The sequence below is a fragment of the Carcharodon carcharias genome, chromosome 5 (genome assembly GCF_017639515.1).
Source record: "Carcharodon carcharias isolate sCarCar2 chromosome 5, sCarCar2.pri, whole genome shotgun sequence".
Classification (NCBI taxonomy): Eukaryota; Metazoa; Chordata; class Chondrichthyes; order Lamniformes; family Lamnidae; genus Carcharodon; species Carcharodon carcharias.
This window is the reverse complement of record NC_054471.1, coordinates 176,563,525-176,585,682: the sequence shown is the minus strand read 5'-3', so window position 1 is coordinate 176,585,682 and position 22,158 is coordinate 176,563,525. Positions and strand designations below refer to the sequence as shown.

Below are 22,158 nucleotides of genomic sequence, written 5' to 3'. Positions count from 1 at the left end.
TTCCTTTACCACAGGGGAAGTCATTCCTAATCTACTCTATCAATTCCTTTCACTATATTTGATACTTATACCAGTTGAAAATGGCCAACCTGGTCTGAAGAGACATAGCCAAATAGTTCAGATATCTGTCTTTGGATATCTAACCATGAGCTTTATTAGAGGTTGATAGTATAGCTGTAACCTTAGGCCACCTTACAGAGCAGTAATGTTCAACCCTAGTCAGTAATTTAAAGTGCTCTTGGAATATAGTAAGATTAGCCAGTTCACAGTGAGGAAGCTGGAAATGATGTAACCTTATTTAGTGAAATAAGGAAAAATTATGGAATTCTACATCTGTTATTTGAGTTGTTAATTTTAAAAAAAACTGTTCAAATTAAAGCTTAAATTTTAATCTCATTTCATGTTTTTGCTGTTAAGCAAAAGCTCCTGCCTGTCAGTATAAAGTAAGTGCATTTGCAACACGGCAGACGGTGTTTTGCTTCCATTGATGAGCAGAAAGGCTCATCACCAATGCCACCAAAAATGCTACTGTAATTTCTGCTCCCATGACCCTTCATAAAGATTCAGAAAGGCATTTAGTTTAAGAGGCAATGTAGCTTGTTGGAGTTGGCACTGTGTGAACTGAGCATTTGTGACTACTTAACGCAATTCAGTGGTACATATCTGTGGAATGCAAAGGTGTACTTTGAACACACTAGCTTTGCATCAGTTTTGCATCAAAAGCATATAATTGTGCAAAGATGGATGGTAGGTCAGAAAATTGGACAGAATATAAAGAACAACAAAGAATGACAAAAAGATTAATATGGAGGGGAAAATGAGAGTATGGGAGAAAGCTAGCTAGAAACTTAAACAAGGATAGTAAGAGTTTCTATAGATACTTAAATAAGAAAAATGTTAACAAAGTGAGTGTTGATCAAATAGAAAATGAGTCTGGGGAATTAATAATGGAAAATAAAGAGATGGCAGATGAATTGAACAGGTATTTTGCATAGGTCTTCACTATAGAGGATACAAATAACATCCCAGAAATAGCTGTAAATCAGGAATTGGAAAGGAGCAGGAACTCAGGAAAATTACAATCATCAGGGAAGTGGTACTTAGCAAATTGTTGGAGCTGCGAGCTGACAAATCCCTGGGTCCTGACGTAATTCATCCTAGGGTGTTAAAAGAAATGGCGATAGTTGATATGTTAGTTTTAATTTTCCAAAATTCCCTGGATTCGGAGAAGGTGCCATCAGATTGGAAAATAGCAAATATAACTATTTTATTCAAAAAGGGAAGGAGACAGAAAGCCGGAAACCATAGGCCAGTTAGCTTAACATCTGTCATAGGGAAAGTGTTGGAAGCTATTATTAAAAATGTTATGGCAGTGCACTTAGAAAAATTCAAGACAATCAGGCAGAGTCAAACTTTTGTAAAAGAGAAATCAGTTTTAACCAATTTGTTGGAGTTCTTTGAAGGAGTCACATGTGCTGTGCATAAAGGGGCACTGGTGGATGTACTTTGCTTAGATTTCCAGAAGGCATTTGATAAGGTGCCACATCAAAGGTTATTGTGGAAAATAAAAGTGCATGGGGTACGGGGTAACACATTGGCACGGATAGAAGATTGGCTAGCTAACAGGAAACATAGAGTAAGCATAAATGGATCTTTTTCTGATTGGCGGGATGTAACAAATGGTGTGCCACAGGGATCAGTGCTGGGGTCTCAACTTTTTACCATTTATATAAATGATTTGGATGAAGGGACAGAACCTATGGTTGCTAAATTTGCTGACAGTACAAAGATAGAAAGGAAAGAAAGTAGTGAAGAGAACATAAGGATGTTAAAAGGGGACATAGACAAACTAAGCGAGTGAGCAAAGATCTGGCTAATGGAGTATGATGTGGAAAAATGTGTTATTGTCCATTTTGACAGCAAGAATAAAAAATAAGCATATTATCTAAATTGAGCACTGAGATTCAGATGAATCTAGGTGTTCTAGTGCATGAATCACAAAAGGCTGATACGCAGGTACAGCAAGTAATTAAGAGAGCTAATAGAATGTTATTGTTTATTGTGAGGGTAATTGAATATAAAAGCAGGGAGGTTATGTTTCAGTTGTACAGGATGCTGGTGAGACCACATCTGGGGTACTTTGGGGTGGGCAGTATTTTCCTTTCATCATAATATGTACATTGTTGATCTCCTTATTTAAGGAAGAATGTAAATGCATTAGAAGCAGTTCAGAGGAGGCTTACCAAACTAATACCAGGAATGGGGCAGTTGTCTTATGAGGAAAGATTGGGCAGGTTAGGCTTGTATCCGCTGGAGTTTAGAAGAGAAGAGGTGACTAGATTGAAACATATAAGATACTGAGGGGTCTTGACAGGGTTGATGTGGAGAGGATGTTTCCTCTTGTGGGAGAATCTAGAACTAGAGGTCACTGTTTAAAAATAAGGGGTCGCCCATTTAAGGCAGAGATGGGAAGAAATTTTTTCTCTGAGGATAGAGTGCCTTTTGGAACTCCCTCAAAAGGCAATGGAAGCAGAGTCTTTGAATGTTTTCAAGGCACAGCTAGATAGCTTATTGATAAAGAAGGAGGCGAAAGATTATTAGGGATAGGCGGGAGGTTACAGTCGGATTAGCCATGATCTCATTAAATGGCGGAGCAGGCTGAAAGGGCTGAGTTGCTTATTCCTGCTCCTATCACACACTCGTTTTATATTCTGTTCTTTTCACCCATTTGGAACTGGCATAAGATTGAGAAAGCTCATTTATTTAGCCCCGTCTGGCCAGCAGAGGAATATCTACAATTATATCAGTTGATTCAGGTTAGATCTTGGCAGGAAAATAATTGGTGTGCATTACATATTCAACAGGTCTGACAGGCATTCAAGCAAATAATATTTGCCCAAAATGTTACTGTGGATGCCTGGATTTAGACTAAGGAATATTTTTGGAAAACTAGTGAACCTGGGGAGAATAAGGATCTGCTGATGGATTTGAGCGAATGACATTTGCATATGTTATCGTGACAGCCAGTACGAAGTATTAGTTTGAAGTTAGCCCTGACTTAGGGATAAAAAAAGTAGTTGGTATGGACCAAACCTGAATGGATAATTTTTATTTCCATTCTTGTGATTTGGCCATCACCGGCAAGGCTGGCATTCGTTGTCCATCCCTAGTTGTCCTGTACAACTGAGTGGCTTACAAAGCCATTTCAGAGTTATGGGATGGAGTTGCATATAGGCCAGAATGATGGCAGGTTTTCTCCTCTAAAGGACAGTAGGCCAGTTAGGTTTTTACAATAATTCACTAACTACGTGGTCACTATTTATTTTTCCAGATAACAGTCTTTTATTTCCAGATCTCTCTCCAACTGAATTCAAATTCTCAGACTACCTTGGTGGGATTTGAATTGATATTTGCTGGTTTACTAGTTCAGACCTCTGGATTATTAGTACAGTAGCATAACCACTACATGACCACATCTTATCAGTCTAAATTCCCAATGATAAATGGAATATATGGTTCTGTTCGCTTACTCCCTGTTTGTTTCTATAACAGTGATACCAGTACAGAGGTCCTATCGGAAAAGGACCCACTTAAAGTTCTTGAAGGTATTGTCAAATCAGTACATTCCAGTGTTGTGGATGGGTAAGTACACATTTTACTTTAAAGATACAAAAACACACACAAAATGCTTTTATTTTAATCTTCTATTGGGGAAAAAAAATAAACTTTCCTTTGTAACTTAGGGGCACCCTCGTATCTTCAGATGATCTCTTGACATGGCTGAGACCTTTTTGCAGTGATGCAGATTTGCCCGTAAAGCCTCGTATTTATGTTCTGCAAGTTCTTGAGCAGGCATTTGACCTTAGTGATGAGGACAGCAAATTACTTGTGCTGTTCAGAACTCAAGCTGTTCTGAATGTGTGCTGGCCAGAGAAACAGGTAGCTTTAATTTTTATGTTGTGTTTCTTGTTTTGTAAGTTGTAATTGTGTTAGTAAAATTACTTTAACAATATACTAAATTCTAACTGTTTGTGGAGTTGGAACTGATCATCCTTATATAGCATCTTGTTACATAAACAAAGTGAATCAGCATATCTGTTAAAATGGATATTTTTTTCAAACTTCATAGTTCCTCTTATAGGCTATGTGGAAATAAGTATTGGGATATTCTGACTAGGATTTTTTGTAACCTGAAACTAAAAGCAAGTTCAACGCTGCTTCAAAACCAGCAAATTTAAATTGTTCACTTCCAAACACAAACCTTTATCAACTGTTCTAAACCATATGTTACTCCGATGCAGAAAAGTTAATCACGTAATACTGTCTGGGAAACTCAGGATTGCATTTAACAGATTGTATGAGCTCTACCTTGTAACTTTTAATCAAAATTAAGCTCAAATAAAGCACTTTTTTAAAATCAAAATGCTATAATAATTAACTTACAACTTTTTTATAGATGTGAACTGGATTTATTTGTTTATCAGATCTCTCTCGTCTATTTTAACTCACTCCTACTTTTGCTCGCTCTTCTGTTCACTCTCTTGCGCACACTCTTGTTTTCTCTCTCTCTCTCACACACGCTTGCTTCCCTATCCTCGTCCACCCATTCATTCACTCTCTTTGTCACCTCCTGCAACAAGATGTCTCGTATATTTTTCACTTGGTAGAACCATAGAACACTACAGCACAGAAAACAGGCCATTCGGCCCTTCTAGTTTGTGCTGAAAATGATATTTCAACTAAGATGCCGAGTCTACTGTTTTCCTAGGTAGGCTCTTGTGAAGGAGTACAAAGATTTGTGTGAGAGTATATAATCCTCTTAGGCTGTGTGGATGCTAAAGAGTTTAATATTTAATTAATTTCTAGGTACTAAAAATATAAATTTTATGGATTATGGTGGTGCTGGGAGATAAGCTCTTGTAAAATTTAAACTACTTCATTGAGGCAAACAGCATTTGAATCATAAGGCACCGCACATGCTGAGATGGTAATGAATAGTTAACAGAATTAATAATTTAAAGGTATTCAATTTGCAGGAGACTTTTAATCTTTACTTGACAGTTGATCTTGGGGACCTACCTCAACCACTAGAGGGAGAAAATGTGCTGTTGGAATTCCCTTAGCTATGTTCCTTTGGTTCTGTAATTTTCTAGTTACATGATGCATGCATAATTAGAATCCAGAAAACGGGTTGTTTATTTAAAGCACCTGAAAGCTGACTTCTACTGTAGCCTTTATGCTAATTACCGAAACTTCAGTTGTACAGTACAAGCTTAACTCAGACTCTGCTACATAAATTAATGATCAAATTTCAATGGCCATAGATACAGGCCGCTTAAGGCACTGCAATAATTTTTTAGCCTAAATGCTATTTTAATTGTAATTAGATTCCTTGTGCATGTACAAGTGCATCATTAGTAAAATTCAAATTATGGACAGAAATTTTTCAGACCAACAGGCCTGTACCCTGCGTTGCATTCAATAGGGTGGTGGTTGACGGCCCTTAGAGTGCAATTGAAAATCAGCATACTGCTTGGAAGCTGGAAATGTAATTCAAAATCCTATCTTCATCCATTCTTTCACAAAAGCAAAATGCTGCAGATGCTGGAAATTGGAAATAAAAACAGAAAATGCTGGAAATGCTCATCAGTTAGACAACAACTGTGAAGAGAGAAATAGAGTTAATGCTTCAAGTTGATGACCTTTCGTCAGAACTGGAAAAAGTTAAAGATGTGACACTTTTTAAGAGGAAATGACAAAAGTGAAGTTCTGTGATAATGTGAAAAGCAGGAGCGAATAAATGACTAAAGGGATGATGGGGCAAGGCATAAAGGGAATGGTAATAGGGCAAGTAAAGAAACAAAAGATGGGTCTAGACGAGGTATAAAATGGAATAGAAGGATCACTACCAACAGCTGCTGTCCAAAAAAATCAGCAATGCATATGATCAGAGGTTGTTGACCTCAGTGAGAGTGTGGAAAGCTGTATAGTACCTAATCGAAAGTTAGCTGTTGTTCATCAGTTTACATTTGAGCTTCATTTGACCAATGTGGAAGACAGACATAGTAGGAGCAACTGAAACCTCAGGATTACACTTGTGGGTTAAATGGAGGTGTTCTGGAAAATGATCATTCAATCTATGTTTGGCCTCCCCACTGTAGGAGACTGCATTGTGAGCAGTGAATACAGTTATAATGAATTGAAAGTACAATAAATTTCTGTTTCACCTGGAAGGAGTGTATGGGGTTCTAGATGGTGTGAAGGTAAAAGGGTACATTATGTATCTCCTGCTCTTGCATAGAAGGTACCATGGGACCGACAGTGGGTGTTGGGGTGATTTGAGGAGTGGACCAGTATGTGGAGGCTGGAGGGGTAGAAAGTGAAGACAGGCGACTCTGAGTCTGGAAGAGAAGTGAGAGCAGAAATGCTAGAAATGGGACAGGCGTAACGATGGAAGGAGATCCTCAGCTGAGGAAAAAAGGAAGACGTTTCTGACGTATTGGTACGGAAGGTGGCATCAGAACATCTACAACAGAAATTGAAAAAGTGGGAGAATGAAATAATGCCTCAGCTTTAGTACCATACTTCTGAATCTTTTCCAATGGATGAAGCCGGTGAAAGACTTACACGCCAGAACCCTTTGAAATTAGGTCTGAAATAATGGCACCCAAGGTCCAGACATCTGACTTCCGAATCCAGATGACAGCCTCGGTGTAAGCCCTATTCTTAACTACAGCCTTTCCTTTGTTCTTTATGAATCACTTACAGCTGACCTCCTCGCAGTTTCTTGGCAGTGCCATTGTCAATCCGGCTGCTAGGTGGTGTATTTAAACCGAAGGGTTGACTCAAGTTTACGTCATCCTATTTCGCCAGAGCTTCTCCCGTTAACCTAATCTTTTCCCCATTGAGAAAAGTTCAAGAATTAAAGGTGTAGACAACTACAAGACCAGATTTTGTCTTTACCTTACTGAATGTATCATGCATTTACATGCTGCGTTCCTGCCCATCTTACCTTGATATTTTAAATTCAAAATCATTATAAAATGCTATAGCTAAAACATTGTACACAAATGTAATATTTATTCAGAATTGTTCAAATTTTCCTTTTAGTCATTTTAATGTAAAGTTTAGGAAACTCATCCAGCATCATTATTCTTTTACTTGTAAAGAATAATGCTGTGGGCCGAATTTTCACCAAAATATGGTGTTGAGAATGGAGATGGGCAGGTGCATATTTTTGCACGGCCAGCTGACTTGCTGATTTGACAGCAACATCACATGCTTGGCCATTTTCTCAATTATCAAGCGTCGACAGGAATATTTCATTCGGCATGCGGGGCCCCCCATGGCATAAGGAACAGGCCAGCTACCTGGAGGCAACCTTCCAGCAGCATACCAGGGCACCAGCGCTCCAGGGTGACTTTGAGGCCCTTGCCGCCTATGTGGCGATAGCTGTGGTCACAGGCCATGTTCAGGCCCTGCAGAATTGTTGCCTCGAAACTGTGGCTATTTTTAATTCAAATTTGTTAGAAGTTGCTATGTGAGCTCCTCAACATAGTGGAGCCCTCTTTCTCTCTTGCCTGCAGGCTGCCGCTCCTTAACTGGACGGCGAGCTTGCCTTCTGGCCACTAATTGGCCAGTCAAGGGATAATCGCTGTCAGTAATTGCTCCCAACATAGTGCAGGGTCGGGGTCCTCATCCGACCCTGGCGATGGGGTCCTGACCCAAAACCTGAAATTATGCCTTTTGTTTTTATTTAGGTCATTGTATGCATTTTTCTTCTTAAGATAATGGTAAAGAAATAGAATAACATTACTTTATATAGAGTAATCTGAAGTAAGGCCATTACAGAGCTTCAATATGTGTTAAATTTTTCTGCCATGTAATTCATATTTTATTTAATCTTTTGTTCAACGTTGAAGCCCTTGTTTCTGGTAATGCGTTTACTCCTGCCTCTGTTTCAATCATACAGCACAAAAGGTGTCAATTCATCCCTTTATGCCTCTTTGAGAAAGCTTTCCAATTAGTCCCACTCCCGATTTCCTGTTTTTTTTCTCTCTCTCTGGATGTCTTTCTTACATAATAGTCGGCAAATTGCAAAACAGAAAAGAATATTGTTTGCAATGTTTGTAAGTAATTACAGTAAAAAAACTGTCATCTTAAGTGCTTTTGTTTAAATGCCACTGTGGATTTTAGCAATTCGAAACTATCTCCCTCACCCAGGGGTTTAAGGTTTTTTTATTGAGGAAAGAGCACTAGGAGCAGGCCTTCCCAAACTACTGCTAAAATCAAAGAAACTCATCAGCATAAGAAAAGTTCAGCACACCTACGAGTTTTGAGTTGATTTTAACTAACGGCAATACGAGCAGCTTCATCCTGATTTCCAACATCTCTGTTTTTGGGCATGTTGGGCTCATGAAATGTTGAAAATGTCAGATGGGAAATATCCCACTATCCAATGTGTTGATCATGTCAGTAGTGCAATCTGTTGCTTGATAGATTGACCTTGTTGGTACCATGTTAAGAATTCCTTACCTTTTGTCACTCCAACAATTCACTCTATTGAATACACTATATGGAATTTTTTTAAAAATCATTCATGGGATGTGAGTGTCACTGGCTAGGCCAGCATTTATTACCTATCCGCTCTAATTGCCCTTGTTCAGAGAGAACATACCTTGACCATATCTTGGCTGTTCAGAGGGATTTTAAGACTCAACCACATTGTTGTGGGTCTGGAGTCACATGTAGGCCAGGTAAGGACGGCAGATTTCCTTCCCTAAAGGACATTCGTAAACCAAATGGGTTTTGACAACAATCGGCAATGGTTTCATGGTCATCATCAGACTTTTAATTCCAGATTTTTATTGAGTTTAAATTTCACCATCAGTTGTGGTGGGATTCAAACCCAGGTCCCCAGACAACTACCCTGGGTCTCTGGATTACCAGTCCAGTGACAATACCACTACGCCACTGCCTACCCTAGGGCAGGATTTCCCCAGCGGGGAGAAGGGGGGCCCTCTTACCAACATGTAAAATGACCCGCAGAACCCCTGACGTCACCGCGTCCCATTTAAATTTTCAAGAAGGTGAGGACTTAGAAAAATCAGCTGTGTGCCCGTCGACCTGTCAATGGCCAATTGAGGCCATTGACAGAGTCATTTAAGTAATTAATGGACCTGCCTGTCCAATCTTAAGGTTGGTGGGCAGGCCAGGAGCCCTGGCGGGCATTAGAAAAAGCATGAAACCTCATCCACAGGCGGGATGAGGTTTCATGTAGGTTTCTAAAAATTTTATTAAAGTTTTTAAAAAAAAGTTATGGACATGTCCCAACTCAGGGGACGTCAGGGATTTTTTTTTCTATTTTTAATAACTTATACAGTAGAGACGATCTCCCTGAGGCAGCACTTAGCACTAAACACTCTCAGGTTTAGGGATTCCACCCCCCCCCCCCCCCCCCCCCCCCCCCCACCCATCCACACAGGGAGCACATAGCGCTTCCGTGCAGACACCATGCTGAGCAGGCCTTAATTGGCCTGCCCACTTAAAATGATTGGGGGCGCCGATCGGAGGCGCGCCTCCGCGCACCCACACTTCAACTTCCCCCATGACGGGGGGAAAATCCTGTCCCTAATTTCCAAGTAGGATGCTTGTTTAAAAAGGGATTGGTACTCTGGAAGAGGTGAGGGCAATATCTTCATTATAAAGTATTTTTTATAAGAGGACGTAAATTGTCAAAGATCGTTCCCCAATATCTTCTATTAGAAAGGAGGTTTATCAGTGGGCCAGTTTGAAAACAGTTTTGAATAGCTTCATGTTTTGGGCTTCTCCTAAATATGAATTCTGGCAACTTAACTTTAACCTAATTGCTGGAAGAAGTAAATATCTCAAAACTTCCTAGGACAATTGAAGTATATCTTTATGGCCTAGATCTTCCAGTCAGCAGCAACGCTGGCTGCATTGTTGCTGCCCGCGACGATTTTACCAGTCCGACGAAACTGCCTATTTCTTCCAGGATCTTCTGATCCCAGCTGAAGGAGAAATGGGCAGTGCAGTGCCACGTGGGTAAGTCTAACAAGCGTAATAGAGTAAGGGTAAGGAGAGAACATGCCCACTTTTTACGATGGTGGCTGCTGTATTCAAGTAAGTTTTTAAAGGTTCAAGTGTTTTAAAGAATGAGTGAGTGTTAGCAAGTGAGTGGGTAGTCAGGTCAGGGGGAAAATCAGTTGATTGGGGGTTAGTCAGGGCAGGCCGGAGGGTGGTCGGGCCGAGGGGGTAGCTGGGTGGTCAGGGAGTACTAGGATTGGGTTGGGTAAGGTAGTTGGGTTGGGGGAGGGTAGTCAGGTGATTGGGAAGGGTGTTTGGACAGGCCAGTTGTGGAGTTACCCAGCTGTTGCAGCAGGCACTAAACTGTCTAACATTTCCAGGGTAAATACAGGATAAGTGCTGCATATCTGGCCAAAGTCTCCATCCTGAGCTCAGGGCCGGAGGCATTTGCAGAGGGTCCCAGCCGGCAGTGAATCAGCCCATCGGATGGTTAAACTTCCTGGGCAATTCCCATGTATGTCTAGCACCAGGACTTCCACAGGGTCCTAAGATGCATCTCCTGACGCACTTCCTATCTCCAACGACCTGGCGACTGGAGGATTTGGGCCAATATGTTTAATAAACAGTACAGGTACTGGACCCCATATCCTGGAATCTCAGGATCAGATATGTGCCGGATTTTTGGATTTTACAGATTTTGGGTCATTGGGGAGGGAGGGGAATAGGAGAATAATTAATTAAACCTTAAAGCTGGGCTGACATCTCCACTTAGACAGACCCAGCCGGGACGAGGAACGGTGGGGATGAGGGGCGGACCAGGCTGCTTCCTCGCTGTTAATCCCAAGTAGCTCAGCGGAGATAATTTATTTTATATTTTTTGAAAGCATTTGCTCAAGTTCTTTACATGAGACTTGTAAATATTCAAAGTCATGGAATTAATAACTGAGTTGACAAGTAGCTTAACGGTAGAATTAAAAGTTGGTGGTCCATTCTTGAAAAAAACAGCTGGATAGTTGTCTGGTGAGGAAAAGTCATCAAGGTGAAGATAGATATGAATGATTAAATACCCTGGAAAATTCGGTGGTCTCTGCTATTCTGGCAAGAAATGTTATCTGTTGTCAGCATTGACTGACATATGTTATAAATTGAATGATATTGTGTATTTTTTTCATCCCAACCATTAATCGGCGATATAAAAGGTTTACCATCCTTTGAAGTTTTGTTTCTAGTTGGCAGCTTCTTTCAGCAAACTTACTGACATAAGTCAAGTCCATGACAGATGGCTTGAATTGGTCCAGTGGAGCTCATTGACTTTACTGGCTGAATTGTGTTTTCTGGTTATATACTTTGTTCTGTAAGTCTTGGTACTGCCTTGTTTCAGGGATTTGTTTTGTAAATGCTGAACTCCATTGTGGTTTGAGAAAGCAACAGCTGAACCAGCCATGAAAGTATTCTTTCTCCCTTTCTGTGTCTGACATTTTGTTTATATCTGGGCCTAGTGGTTATTTTAAAGCATTTTTAGTGATCAATATTGTAACCTTGTATTGCATGAGGATTATGCCACAACACAGATATTGCAGATTGTAGTTTGCTTTCCTATAGAAAATGTTATCAGTTAAATATTACTTCATTCTATCCAGTTCTATCATTCTGCTTTGTAATACTGATCATAGCATTTATCACCAAAAATACTTTTTATTAGTGTCATATGATAGCAAATTCCCATTTTAGAAAACAGAGGATACCAACCATATAAACATGAAACTGAATCTGTGCGCTTGGGGGGAGGTGAAACAAAAGGCATTTTCTCAAACAGTAATTTAATGCAAAAATGCTTACTGTAGTCCTAAGAGTATTGAAGTGTTTTATAAATCTATGTTTCTGTAATGTTGTATCATCACCAGGTTAATGTAAGTGACATTGAGAATGAAGAGAAACGTTTCCTGCTCTTTTTGGAGTTGCTAGAATGCAGTAACCAAGGGACTGAATTTCAACATTTGGTGCTACTCCTTCAGGCTTGGCCACCCATGAACAACGAAGTCATGTAAGTGTCATCGTGTGCTATTTTCTACAATAGGTACAACAGCAGATCTAGGGAATGCTGGAGATTATGAGGATGTACCATACAAACATAGATCATCAATTAAACATTTAATAATGCAGTTATCACCATTTATCTGCAGAAAGCTTTTTACTGAATTCCAGGGAAGTTTTTAGCTTGGAATAGATTTGGACATGATGCCTTCCTCTAATTGTATTCTAAAAACAGTGTTTTCTCATAACAGGAGTAGGTCATTCATCCCTTTGAACCAGTTCTACCATTCAATCAGATCATGGATTTGAGCCCTATTTATCCACCCTTGTTCCATATTCCTTAACACTCTAACGAAAAATATATCGATCTGCATTTTGAAATTTCAATTAACCTAACCAGCACTTTTTTGAAGGGACAGAGTCCTAGGTTTCACTTCACTTTAAATTACTGATTTTTTAGTAACAGCTGTCAAGACACATGCAGAAATAAGTGAGTGAAATTCGAAGGGCATACTTGCAGCAGCTTAAAATTATTTTGGCTGAATTTAAAAAGCAAAACAAAAGCATTTGAGTCAAAATATATATAAGTTTTATTTTATAGGTTGAAAATATTTACTATTTTTATATTTTTTAAAATATTGTTTTAACTTTGATATGCTTGATAAGGCACAGTTTAAATAGTATTAAATACAATGGTACACTGGTGGTAAGTAAGCTTTACTCAATGGATTGCATTGTGGGCAAGTGTCAGCCTGACAGTGATATTAGTATGTACCACTGTGCTTGTCTGCAATGTCGATCAATATTGTTTTCTATTCATTCATGAAGCTAGGCCAGCATTTATTGCCCATCTCTAATTTCCCTTGAGAATGTGGTGGTGAGCTGCCTTCTTGAACCACTGTAATCCATATGGTGTAGGTACACCCACAGTGCTGTTAGGGAGGGAGTTCAAGTAACATTCCCCTCCCTGATGTGTTGCAGTGTTTACAGCTTGGCCTCTGGCCCAGTAACTCTTGAGCTGAAGCTCCTGAAGCTGCAGATACTTACTCCAGACATGTTTGCCCTGAACCACACTGGCACCCAGGAGCTCCCACATCCTGCAGTCGCAGCGCATCACCTTCCTTGTCATCCTTAATCTATCATTTTTTCGAATTCATGCATGGGATGTGGGTATCGCTGGCTAGGTCAGCACTTATTGCCCATCGCTAAATGCCCTTGAGAAAGTGGTGGTGAGCTTCCTTCTTGAACCACTACAGTCCATGTGGTGTAGGTACAACCACAGTGCTGTTAGGGAGGGAGTTCCAGAATTTTGACTCAGTAACAGTGAAGGAACAGTGATATATTTCCAAGTCAGGGTGGTGTGTGACTTGGAGAGGGACTTCTAGGTGGTGGTGTTCCCATGTGCCTGCTGCCCTTGTCCTTCTAGATGGCAGCAGTGGTGGGTTTGCAAGGTGTTGTCTATGGAGCCTTGGCGAGTTCTTGCAGTGCATCTTGTAGATGGTACGCACTGCTGCCAATGCTTGCCAGTGGTGGAGAGAATGAATGTGGATGGGGTGCCAATCAAGTGGCTGCTTTGTCCTGGATGGTGTCAAGCTTCTTGCGTGTTGGAGAGTATTCCATCACACTCCTGATTTGTGCCTTGTAGATGGTGGGCAAGCTTTGGGGAGCCAGGAGGTGAGTAACTCGCTGCAGAATTCCTAGCCTCTGACCTAGCAATAGTATTTATATGGCTAGTCCAGTTCAGTTCCTAGTCAATGGTAACCCCCAGAATGTTGATAGTGGGGGATTCAGTGATGGTAATGCCATTGAATGTCAAGGGGTAATGGTTAGATTCTCTCTTGTTGGAGATGGTTATCGCCTGGCACTTGTATGGTGCGAATGTTACTTGCCACTTATCAGCCCAAACTTGGATATTGTCCAGGTCTTGCTACATTTGGGCATGGACTGCTTCAGTATCTGGGGAGAAGTGAATGGTGCTGAACATTGTGCAATCATCGGCGAACGTCCCCACTTCTAACCTTTATGATGGAAGGAAGATCATTGATGAAGCAACTGAAGATGGTTGGGCCTAGGACACCACCCTGAGGAACTCCTGCAGTGATGTCCTGGAACTGAGATGATTGAACTTCAAAACCACAACCATCTTCCTTTGTGCTAGGTATGACTCCAACCAGTGGAGAGTTTTCCCCCTGATTCCCATTGACTCCAGTTTTACTAAAGCTCCTTGATGCCACACTGGATCAAATGCTGCCTTGATGTCAAGGGCAGTCTCTCTCACCACACCTCTGGAGTTCAGCTCTTTTGTCCATGTTTGGACCAAAGCTATAATGAGGCCAGGAGTTGAATGACCCTAGTGGAACCCAAAATGAGCAGGTTACTGCTAAGCAAGTGCCACTTGATAGTACTGTTGATGATCCCTTCCATTACTTTACTGATGATCAAGAGTAGACTGATGGGGCACTAAATGGACGCGTTGGATTTTTCCTGCTTTTTGTGTACAGGACATACCTGGACAATTTTCCACATTTCCGGGTAGATGACAGTGTTGTAGCTCTACTGGAACAGCTTGGCTAGGGGTGTAGCAAGTTCTGGAGCACAAGTCTTCAGTACTATTGCCAGGACATTGTCAGGGCCCATAGCCTTTGCATTATCCAGTACTCTCAGCCATTTTTTGATATCATGTGGAATGAAATGAATTGGCTGATATCACATGAGTGAATTGAATTGGCTTAAGACTGGCATCTGTAATGCTGGGGATCTCCAACAGAGGCCAAGATGGATCATTCACTCGGCACTTCTGGCTGAAGATTGTTGCAATTGCTTTAACCTTATCTTTTGCACTGATGTGCTAGATTCCCCCATCATTGAGTATGGGGATAATTGTGGAGCCTCCTCCTCCAGTGAATTGTTTAAATGTCCCCCACCATTCACAACTGGATGTAGCAGGGCTATTGTACCACCAAAGCTTTGCCTCATATGCTTGCTGAATAATTTCTCCTGGTTCATCATCCTCAAGGATTATTTTACAAGGTATTTCTCCATTTCTAATCCCAGCAAACTAAAGCACTACTATTGCTATTCTAAAAATTACATGATAGCTCATATTCTGTTTCTCCCACCAGACATTGCTATGTTCCATTTTGACATCAGATGCTTCATTTCATTCACATTGCAGTGTCACCTGTTTTCAGAGTTCATATTCAACAAAACACAATTTAGTTGTTATAAAAATCAACCAAAATCTACAAATAAAGCAGAACCTGAACCAATTGAATTGTTCTAGAGAAATTTCAAAATGCTTTCAACCACTGCTTTCTCTTTGTAACTGAAATTTGAATGTTCAAATTAACTTTTGTAAGATAATCAAGACATAGAACATGACACAGTAACATGGCTAAGCTTAAGTATAAAACTGCATTTTTATCTTTAAAAAGAAAAAAAAATGACTTGCATTTGATATATTGCCTTTCATAACCTCAGGACATCCCAAAGTACTTTACAGCCAATGAAGTGCCTAAAGTGTAGTCACTGCTGTAATGTAGTAGCTTCAGTAACATTTTTGTTTAGATGCTCCAACTTTTTTGCAAAGGTTGATATTCTTGTTACTGTTCTTAGTCTGCCAGCTGAAAGAAGTTCCCTGTGCCTGCAGTTCAGAGATTGTTGCAGACGTGCTGCTGCTCTCCTGGAACAGTATGATTCTCTGCATTCAACTGCCAGCATCATTTTCTCAAATGTCAAAGAATGCAATTATGCTATTTCTCCCTCATCATGATAGTATAATCTCATGATAGTCTGTTTCTCCTTATGGTTTAAAATTAAGTTGCTGTCTCTCTTTTTGCTCTTTTTTATGCTATTCTTGCTGCCTACATGGCTCAAAATTTCATTGAAACTCCCTCCCCTTTGCTGTTTCTCTGGCTGCTAACCTTGATTTCTAACTTTGTTCGATTTGGAAAATATTAAATTTTTCATCTGTTCGTCTTTATATTTTAAGTGTTTTAAATCACTTTTGTCACTAGTGTAAATAGGGTTCTTTGGTAGCTGTCATTGATGGTTACAAGTTTGGAGTTTCTGGTCTACTCTAGATATTCCCTGGGCTACAGCTGATCGCTATGTTAAGTAGTCCAAGCATCATATACTTAACACAGTGCTCTTTCTGCTCAATACGTAATTAAATGACAACATAACACTGGGGTTATTAAGATAATCTTGTGATCCAAACTGGTATTATGCTCTTATGTGCCCATCTTCTATATTTCTGAAGGTGGACTGAAATGTTCAGTGAGACAGAGGTAGATATGGATTCTTAAGCTGCTTCATTTGACGGAGAGCTTGTGAATGTATACAATAATGGATGTAATCAAATCTCGCCTTGACACAACTATGAACAGAACCTTCAGATACCAAGATAAATAAATACTATTCAAATCAGCACGTTTAATTCACTTTTCTTTGTGCCTGCTCCAGCCACATTACACCTTCCCTTTAATAGATACAGGCTAGCTTTATTCGGTGCTAGTCACTCAATATTAGCCCCCTGCTGATGTTACCAGCCTAGTTAGCTTAGATGCAGAGGTCATTCAAGTAATCAGGCAGTGTGAAGTTAGCATGTCGCCTGTGTTTTGGGTTAATTGTGCATCACGACTCTTGTGCCTGTTTTCTGTCCAATCTTGATTCCTGACTCTCTCCCTTCCGGCCTATATCTCACTCTGCTGCTCCCCTACACTCTCCCTTGCTTTGTCTCCCTCCTACTTTTCTACTCCCCTGCTCTGTCTCCCTCCCACTCCCCGAATTGGAGAAGCAGATAGTGGATTAGAAAGCAGAGCATGGTAGCCAATGGAGTGACCGAGTGTGAGTGTGGCAGCGAACAGCTGTCAGGCCAGAGGGTGGAAGTGAAGATAATCTTGTTATTTGTGGCACTTAATTTAGAGCAGTGACTTTTTAAAAAAAAAAACTTAATATTGGATATCTGCAATAAAATTTAAATAGAAAATGCTCATCAGATCTGTCAGCAGCAGAAATTGGAAAAAGGCAGGTTAATTTTTCAGGTACAGACAGTCAACGTATCATGTCTCTGAAGAACCTGCTGTGCATTTCCAACATTTTTTGTTCCAGTTTTAAGCAGATACTATCTGGAGATAAGTTCTAACACATTAACTCTTATTCTTGCAAATAAAGAACTTAACTATTGCTGATGCAAAAAAGAGTCAATTCCTTTTAGTGATAATGGAGTGGATTTTGAACAGCTTAGCAACATGGAAGAGTTTGTTAATGGTTCTTGAGCAAACCCTAACACTGTAAACATGGAGAAATATCTAATGTTTATGATTTCTCTATGTTCTAATATTGTTGCTTTTGGCTATTTTACAACATTTTGGTAAACGGAAAGGTGCTGAGCATTACATGAATTTTAAACATTCATTTTATGCTTTCAAGTTCTCCATATGGATTGAGAGCATCCTTCTGAAGTTATTACTCTTGATACTAAATAATTTCACAATTTATTTTTACATTTTTTAAGATTTATATAATTAATGAGATTCTGCAAGAAGAAAGAGATGTGGAGAGTGTGGAAATCCAGATTTTAGAGCTTAGACAGCTGAATGCATGGCTGGCATTTGAGGGGCGATGGAAATTGGATGTGCAAGAAGAATTGGAGGAGTAGCGATTTCAGACGGTTACAGAGCCGGTGGAGTTACAGTAACAGGGAAGGTCAAAACCATTGACAGATTTGAAAACAGGGATGGGAATTTTATATTTGAGGCATTGCTAGACCATGAGTCATTGTAGATCTGCAAACAGAAGTGTGATTGATGAACAGGACTTGGTGCAAGTTACAATATGGTCAGCTCAAGTTTATGGAGGGCAGTAGGTTGGTCAGCAGAGCATTGAATAGTCCAATGGTGGAGGTAAGAAAAGCATGAATGAGTGTTTCAGCAAGTAGGCTGAAACAAGTTTAGACAGATGATAATCAAGGTAGAAATGTCTGCATTTGTCACTCCACCTAATCTTAATATAAACCACTGAATTTAGTTGTATCTGTGGTGGTAAAGCATTCCTGTTGTGCACCAAAAGTCGGTTGTAACTTTAGAATCTTCAAATAGTGATTATGGCGTAAATTGCTAGAATATAAATTAAACTTACCTTCCTCATTAAACAACTTCACCCTTACAGGACAACCGAGAAGGATAACGTTTGGATTAAGCTTGTTACTGCCATGTTGGTAAAATGTGCCCCTGAACAGAAAAGTACTACTGGAAATGAAATACTTGCCATCTGCCGATCTCTCTACTTGACAAAGCACAAACTACCATTTCAGGTAATTTTAGAAACTTTTTTCAAAGTTATAATCAAGTCTAATCTGTGCTGGTTCTATTAACATGAAAGCTCTCATAGTACAAATCCCATTGATTTGCTGTTGACGATAGACAAGTGGCAGTGCATTCACATTTGAGTCTTGGCTTTTATATTCCAGTAAAAACTAAATTTTTATTCCTAAAACCTATTCACTCAGAACAGATAAAGGCCTGAACTTATGATTTCTCCGCCCCCCCGCACCCCCCCCAGTCTTTATGATGCTGGTTGGTGCATTTATCCCACAGGACCAGAGATACTCTCTTGAGCTGTGGTTCCTGACACCAGCGTGAAACTGACAACTGCAATGAAGTAAAATGCTACTTGGCACATTCTTTCATAGGTCTGGGCATATCTTATTGTACAGCCCCAGAGAAATTTCCAGATGTTACTGGTGTGCAGCATGCTGGATAACTTTGCCATCAGAAGTGGGATCATTAATCAGTAGTGGAAGAGGATGCTGGCAATAAGCCCAAAGCTGAAAAGTTGCCTGTTACGTTAGAGTGGTAATGATGAAGACAAATCCAAAATACCTGATAGAAAGCAATTTCAATCACAGTTACTCTAGTGCATGTTTTGCTGTAACATGTTCCCAATAAACCAGCCCACCAAGCACTTTGCTCACCATTGCCCTCAACTTGGTCTAGTCTACTATTCATGCATGTCTATTCATCTCTTGTTTTGGGAATTTTTCCTACTACAATGAATTCTGTACAAAGTGGAAATGCAACTAAAATGATTTACTATTTCAAAATGATGTGCTGTAACTTTTTTTTCCTCCAGTGTTTCCCCTTTTATGCTGTGTACAGTATGTGCCAAAATCCAGGTGGAGAAGGAGTGAGTTTTAATGACTAATTCTGGAGATAGTTGCTTACCACCTCTTTATGTGTCATAAGGAATTTATAGATGTGCACATCCAGCATTGGTCACTGGATAGAGAGGTGGGAGGTACCGTGGACAATTTTTTTTACCCATAATTCACAAGCTCCACAAAATTCATGGAGTTGACTTTGAATATAGTTCATTTACCACTGTTTCTACAAAGATCATCTAAATAAGCACAGTCTAGGTATTAAACCTGAATCCTTCGTGACTTGTATGACTTAGCTGCTCTCATCATCTTAACTAAATCATTGGGTAGCTCAATTGCCCCACCTTCCAGCCTACAGTTAATTATTGAAATAAAATTTAGCACTTATTATTGCCACAATCACTCACCAATTTGTGATGCTTGAGACAAGGCACTGAAAATGTTTACTTCATTGCTTGGCTCCCATTTTTCATTGTTAGTGTGCCAACAGGAGTGCTAAAAAACAATAAGGTATTGAATTTCTTGGGACTTCATCCACTCCACCGTTATAACTTCACACTTTAAACAGGCTTTCTGCCAAATTTATGGCAGTGGAGCGAGAGATATCCTGAGGAAATTTCAGGTCTTTCAAACCCAGCCTTTGGAAATAGCAGTAACATTGGTGGCACACAAGTGCTAGGCAATGACCATCTCCAACAAGAGAGAATCTAACTATTGCCTCTTGACATTCAATGGCATTACCATCACTGAATCCCCCACTATCAACGTCCTGAGCAGAAAATGAACTGGACTAGCCATATAAATACTGTGGCTACAGAGCAGGTCAGAGGCTAGGGATCCTGCGGCGAGTAACTCACCCCCTGGCTCCCCAAAGCCTGTCCACCATCTACAAGGCACAAGTCAGGAGTGTGACAGAATACTCCCCACTTACCTGGATAAGTGCAACTCCAACTCATAATCAATACTCAAGAAGCTTGACACCATCCAGGACAAAACAGCTTGCTTGATTGGCACCTTTTCCACAAACGTTCACTCCCTCCACCACTGATGAACAGCAGCAGCAGTGCTTACCATCTACAAGATGCACTGCAGAAACTTACCAAGGCTCCTTAAGCAGCACCTTCCAAACCCATGACCACTGCCATCTAGAAAAACAAGGGCAGCAGACACATGGGAACACCACCAGCTGGAAGTTCTGCTCCAAGCCATTCACCACCCTGACTTGGAAATATTTCACTGTTCCTTCACTGTCACTGGGTCAAAATCCTGGAAATTGCTCCCTAATAGCACGGTGGTGCACCTACACAACAGGGACTGCAGTGGTTCAAGAAGGCAGCTCACCACCACCTCTAATGCAATTAGGGATGGGCAATAAATGCTGGCCTAGCCAACGAAGCCCACATCCCATAAATGAATTTTAACAAGTCCCAATCAGCAGGCACACAAACTCTGTATGATCAGATTTAAACGTAAGCCAGTCAGGAAGTGGTTCTACAATAGTACACAAAATGATCTGGAAATTGGCCTGTTAGAGAAAGAGAGGAAGGCAGAAGACAGGTTTCTAAATCCAGGAAATTCACCATTTACATTCATTATTTACGCTTGGGCGGTAATAAATTACTGTAATATCAGAACACACATTCTAGTTTTTTGCAGGAAAACAGTCAAGTACAATGTCTCAAGGAAAGGTTTAGGAACATTAAAAACTATACAATAAAAGTGTAAATGTTGAAAGCATCAGTGGAAAATCTTCTTCACTCAGTTGCTTTGTCAAGTTAAATTAATACTCTGTAAGGAGCTAATCCAGAATTAGGGGCGCTTTCTACACTAAGAGGTTCAGATATAATTAATTCCTTAGAAGAGGCATTAACTGATAGAGTTTTGTTTTCAATGAACACTGGAGATTTCCTATAGACAGCAATATGCTTTCTAATATAGAAAATGTATTTTGTAGAAAATGTGGCATTTGCAGAGAGTATTGCTGAAAAAAGACACATTGTTGAAGCTTTTTGTCTTGCGCTCATCAGGACAATTCGTAAGAATGCCGATTGTAAAGGGGACAACAATTTATACTTCATGAGAAGGGAGCGCTGATTGTTTGGCATGTGGACTCTGGTAAAGGCATTGCCATGGAGGGTGCACCAGTTAACTGATGACTGACAGTTAACTGCCAAGCTTTGTTTAAATTCAAACCAGATGGGTTCACTCTGGTCGAGGCATTGCCCTGGCGAATGAAACAGAGAATGGCTGCTGTTTATTTTGTTTATTTGAAGCAGGCGCAAAGTGTGTAAATGTTGTTTCTGTCTGCAAAGAACAGGGCCTTGTGTATTAATACATTTAGCGCTGGTGTATTGCTAGATATGTAAGCCATACACCCAAAAGACTGGTGGATCATATCAAACTGCATGTCTCTTTGACTGTTTGCAACAAGCAAGGTACACACCGTACCCATGCAGCCTGTGCTTGCAAAACTCAAAATATAGTGTCCAACATTAGATGTAATTCCGTGATTGGACGACATTTGCTAAACAATCCTGAGTGAGCTAAGAATTACGCTGACAACCAGTTCAAGACTCAGTTGGGCTCACAGTGTGGCACACTTAAGTGTGCTAGAAGCTACATATATTAATACACAGGGCCCTGTTCTTTGCAGACAGAAAGAACATGTCATACATTGCGCCTGTTTCAACTAAACAAAACAGCTGATAGCCATTCTCTAGTTCATTTCCCAGGGCAGTGCCTTCACCAATCAGAGTCAACCTGCCTGGTTTGAATTTAAACAAAGCTTGGCAGTTAAATTTCAGTCATCAATTAACTGGTACATTCTACATGGCAGTGTCTCTACCAATCAGAGTGCACTTGCCAACCAATCAGCACTCTCTTCTCATGAAGTGTAAATTGTTGTTCCCTTTACA

At 40.2% G+C, this 22,158-nt stretch overlaps 1 protein-coding gene across 2 annotated transcripts in view; it reads left to right on the top strand.

Annotated features, from left to right (window-relative positions):
• nbas (NBAS subunit of NRZ tethering complex) overlaps window positions 1-22,158 on the top strand; it is a 242,479-nt gene that overhangs the window by 198,317 nt on the left and 22,004 nt on the right. For both annotated transcript variants that reach the window (XM_041187860.1, XM_041187859.1), the window contains exons 47-50: window positions 3,553-3,642; window positions 3,744-3,939; window positions 11,952-12,091; window positions 18,253-18,397. In XM_041187860.1, the coding sequence (XP_041043794.1) occupies window positions 3,553-3,642; window positions 3,744-3,939; window positions 11,952-12,091; window positions 18,253-18,397 (571 nt within the window). The remainder of the gene's footprint in view (window positions 1-3,552; window positions 3,643-3,743; window positions 3,940-11,951; window positions 12,092-18,252; window positions 18,398-22,158) is intronic.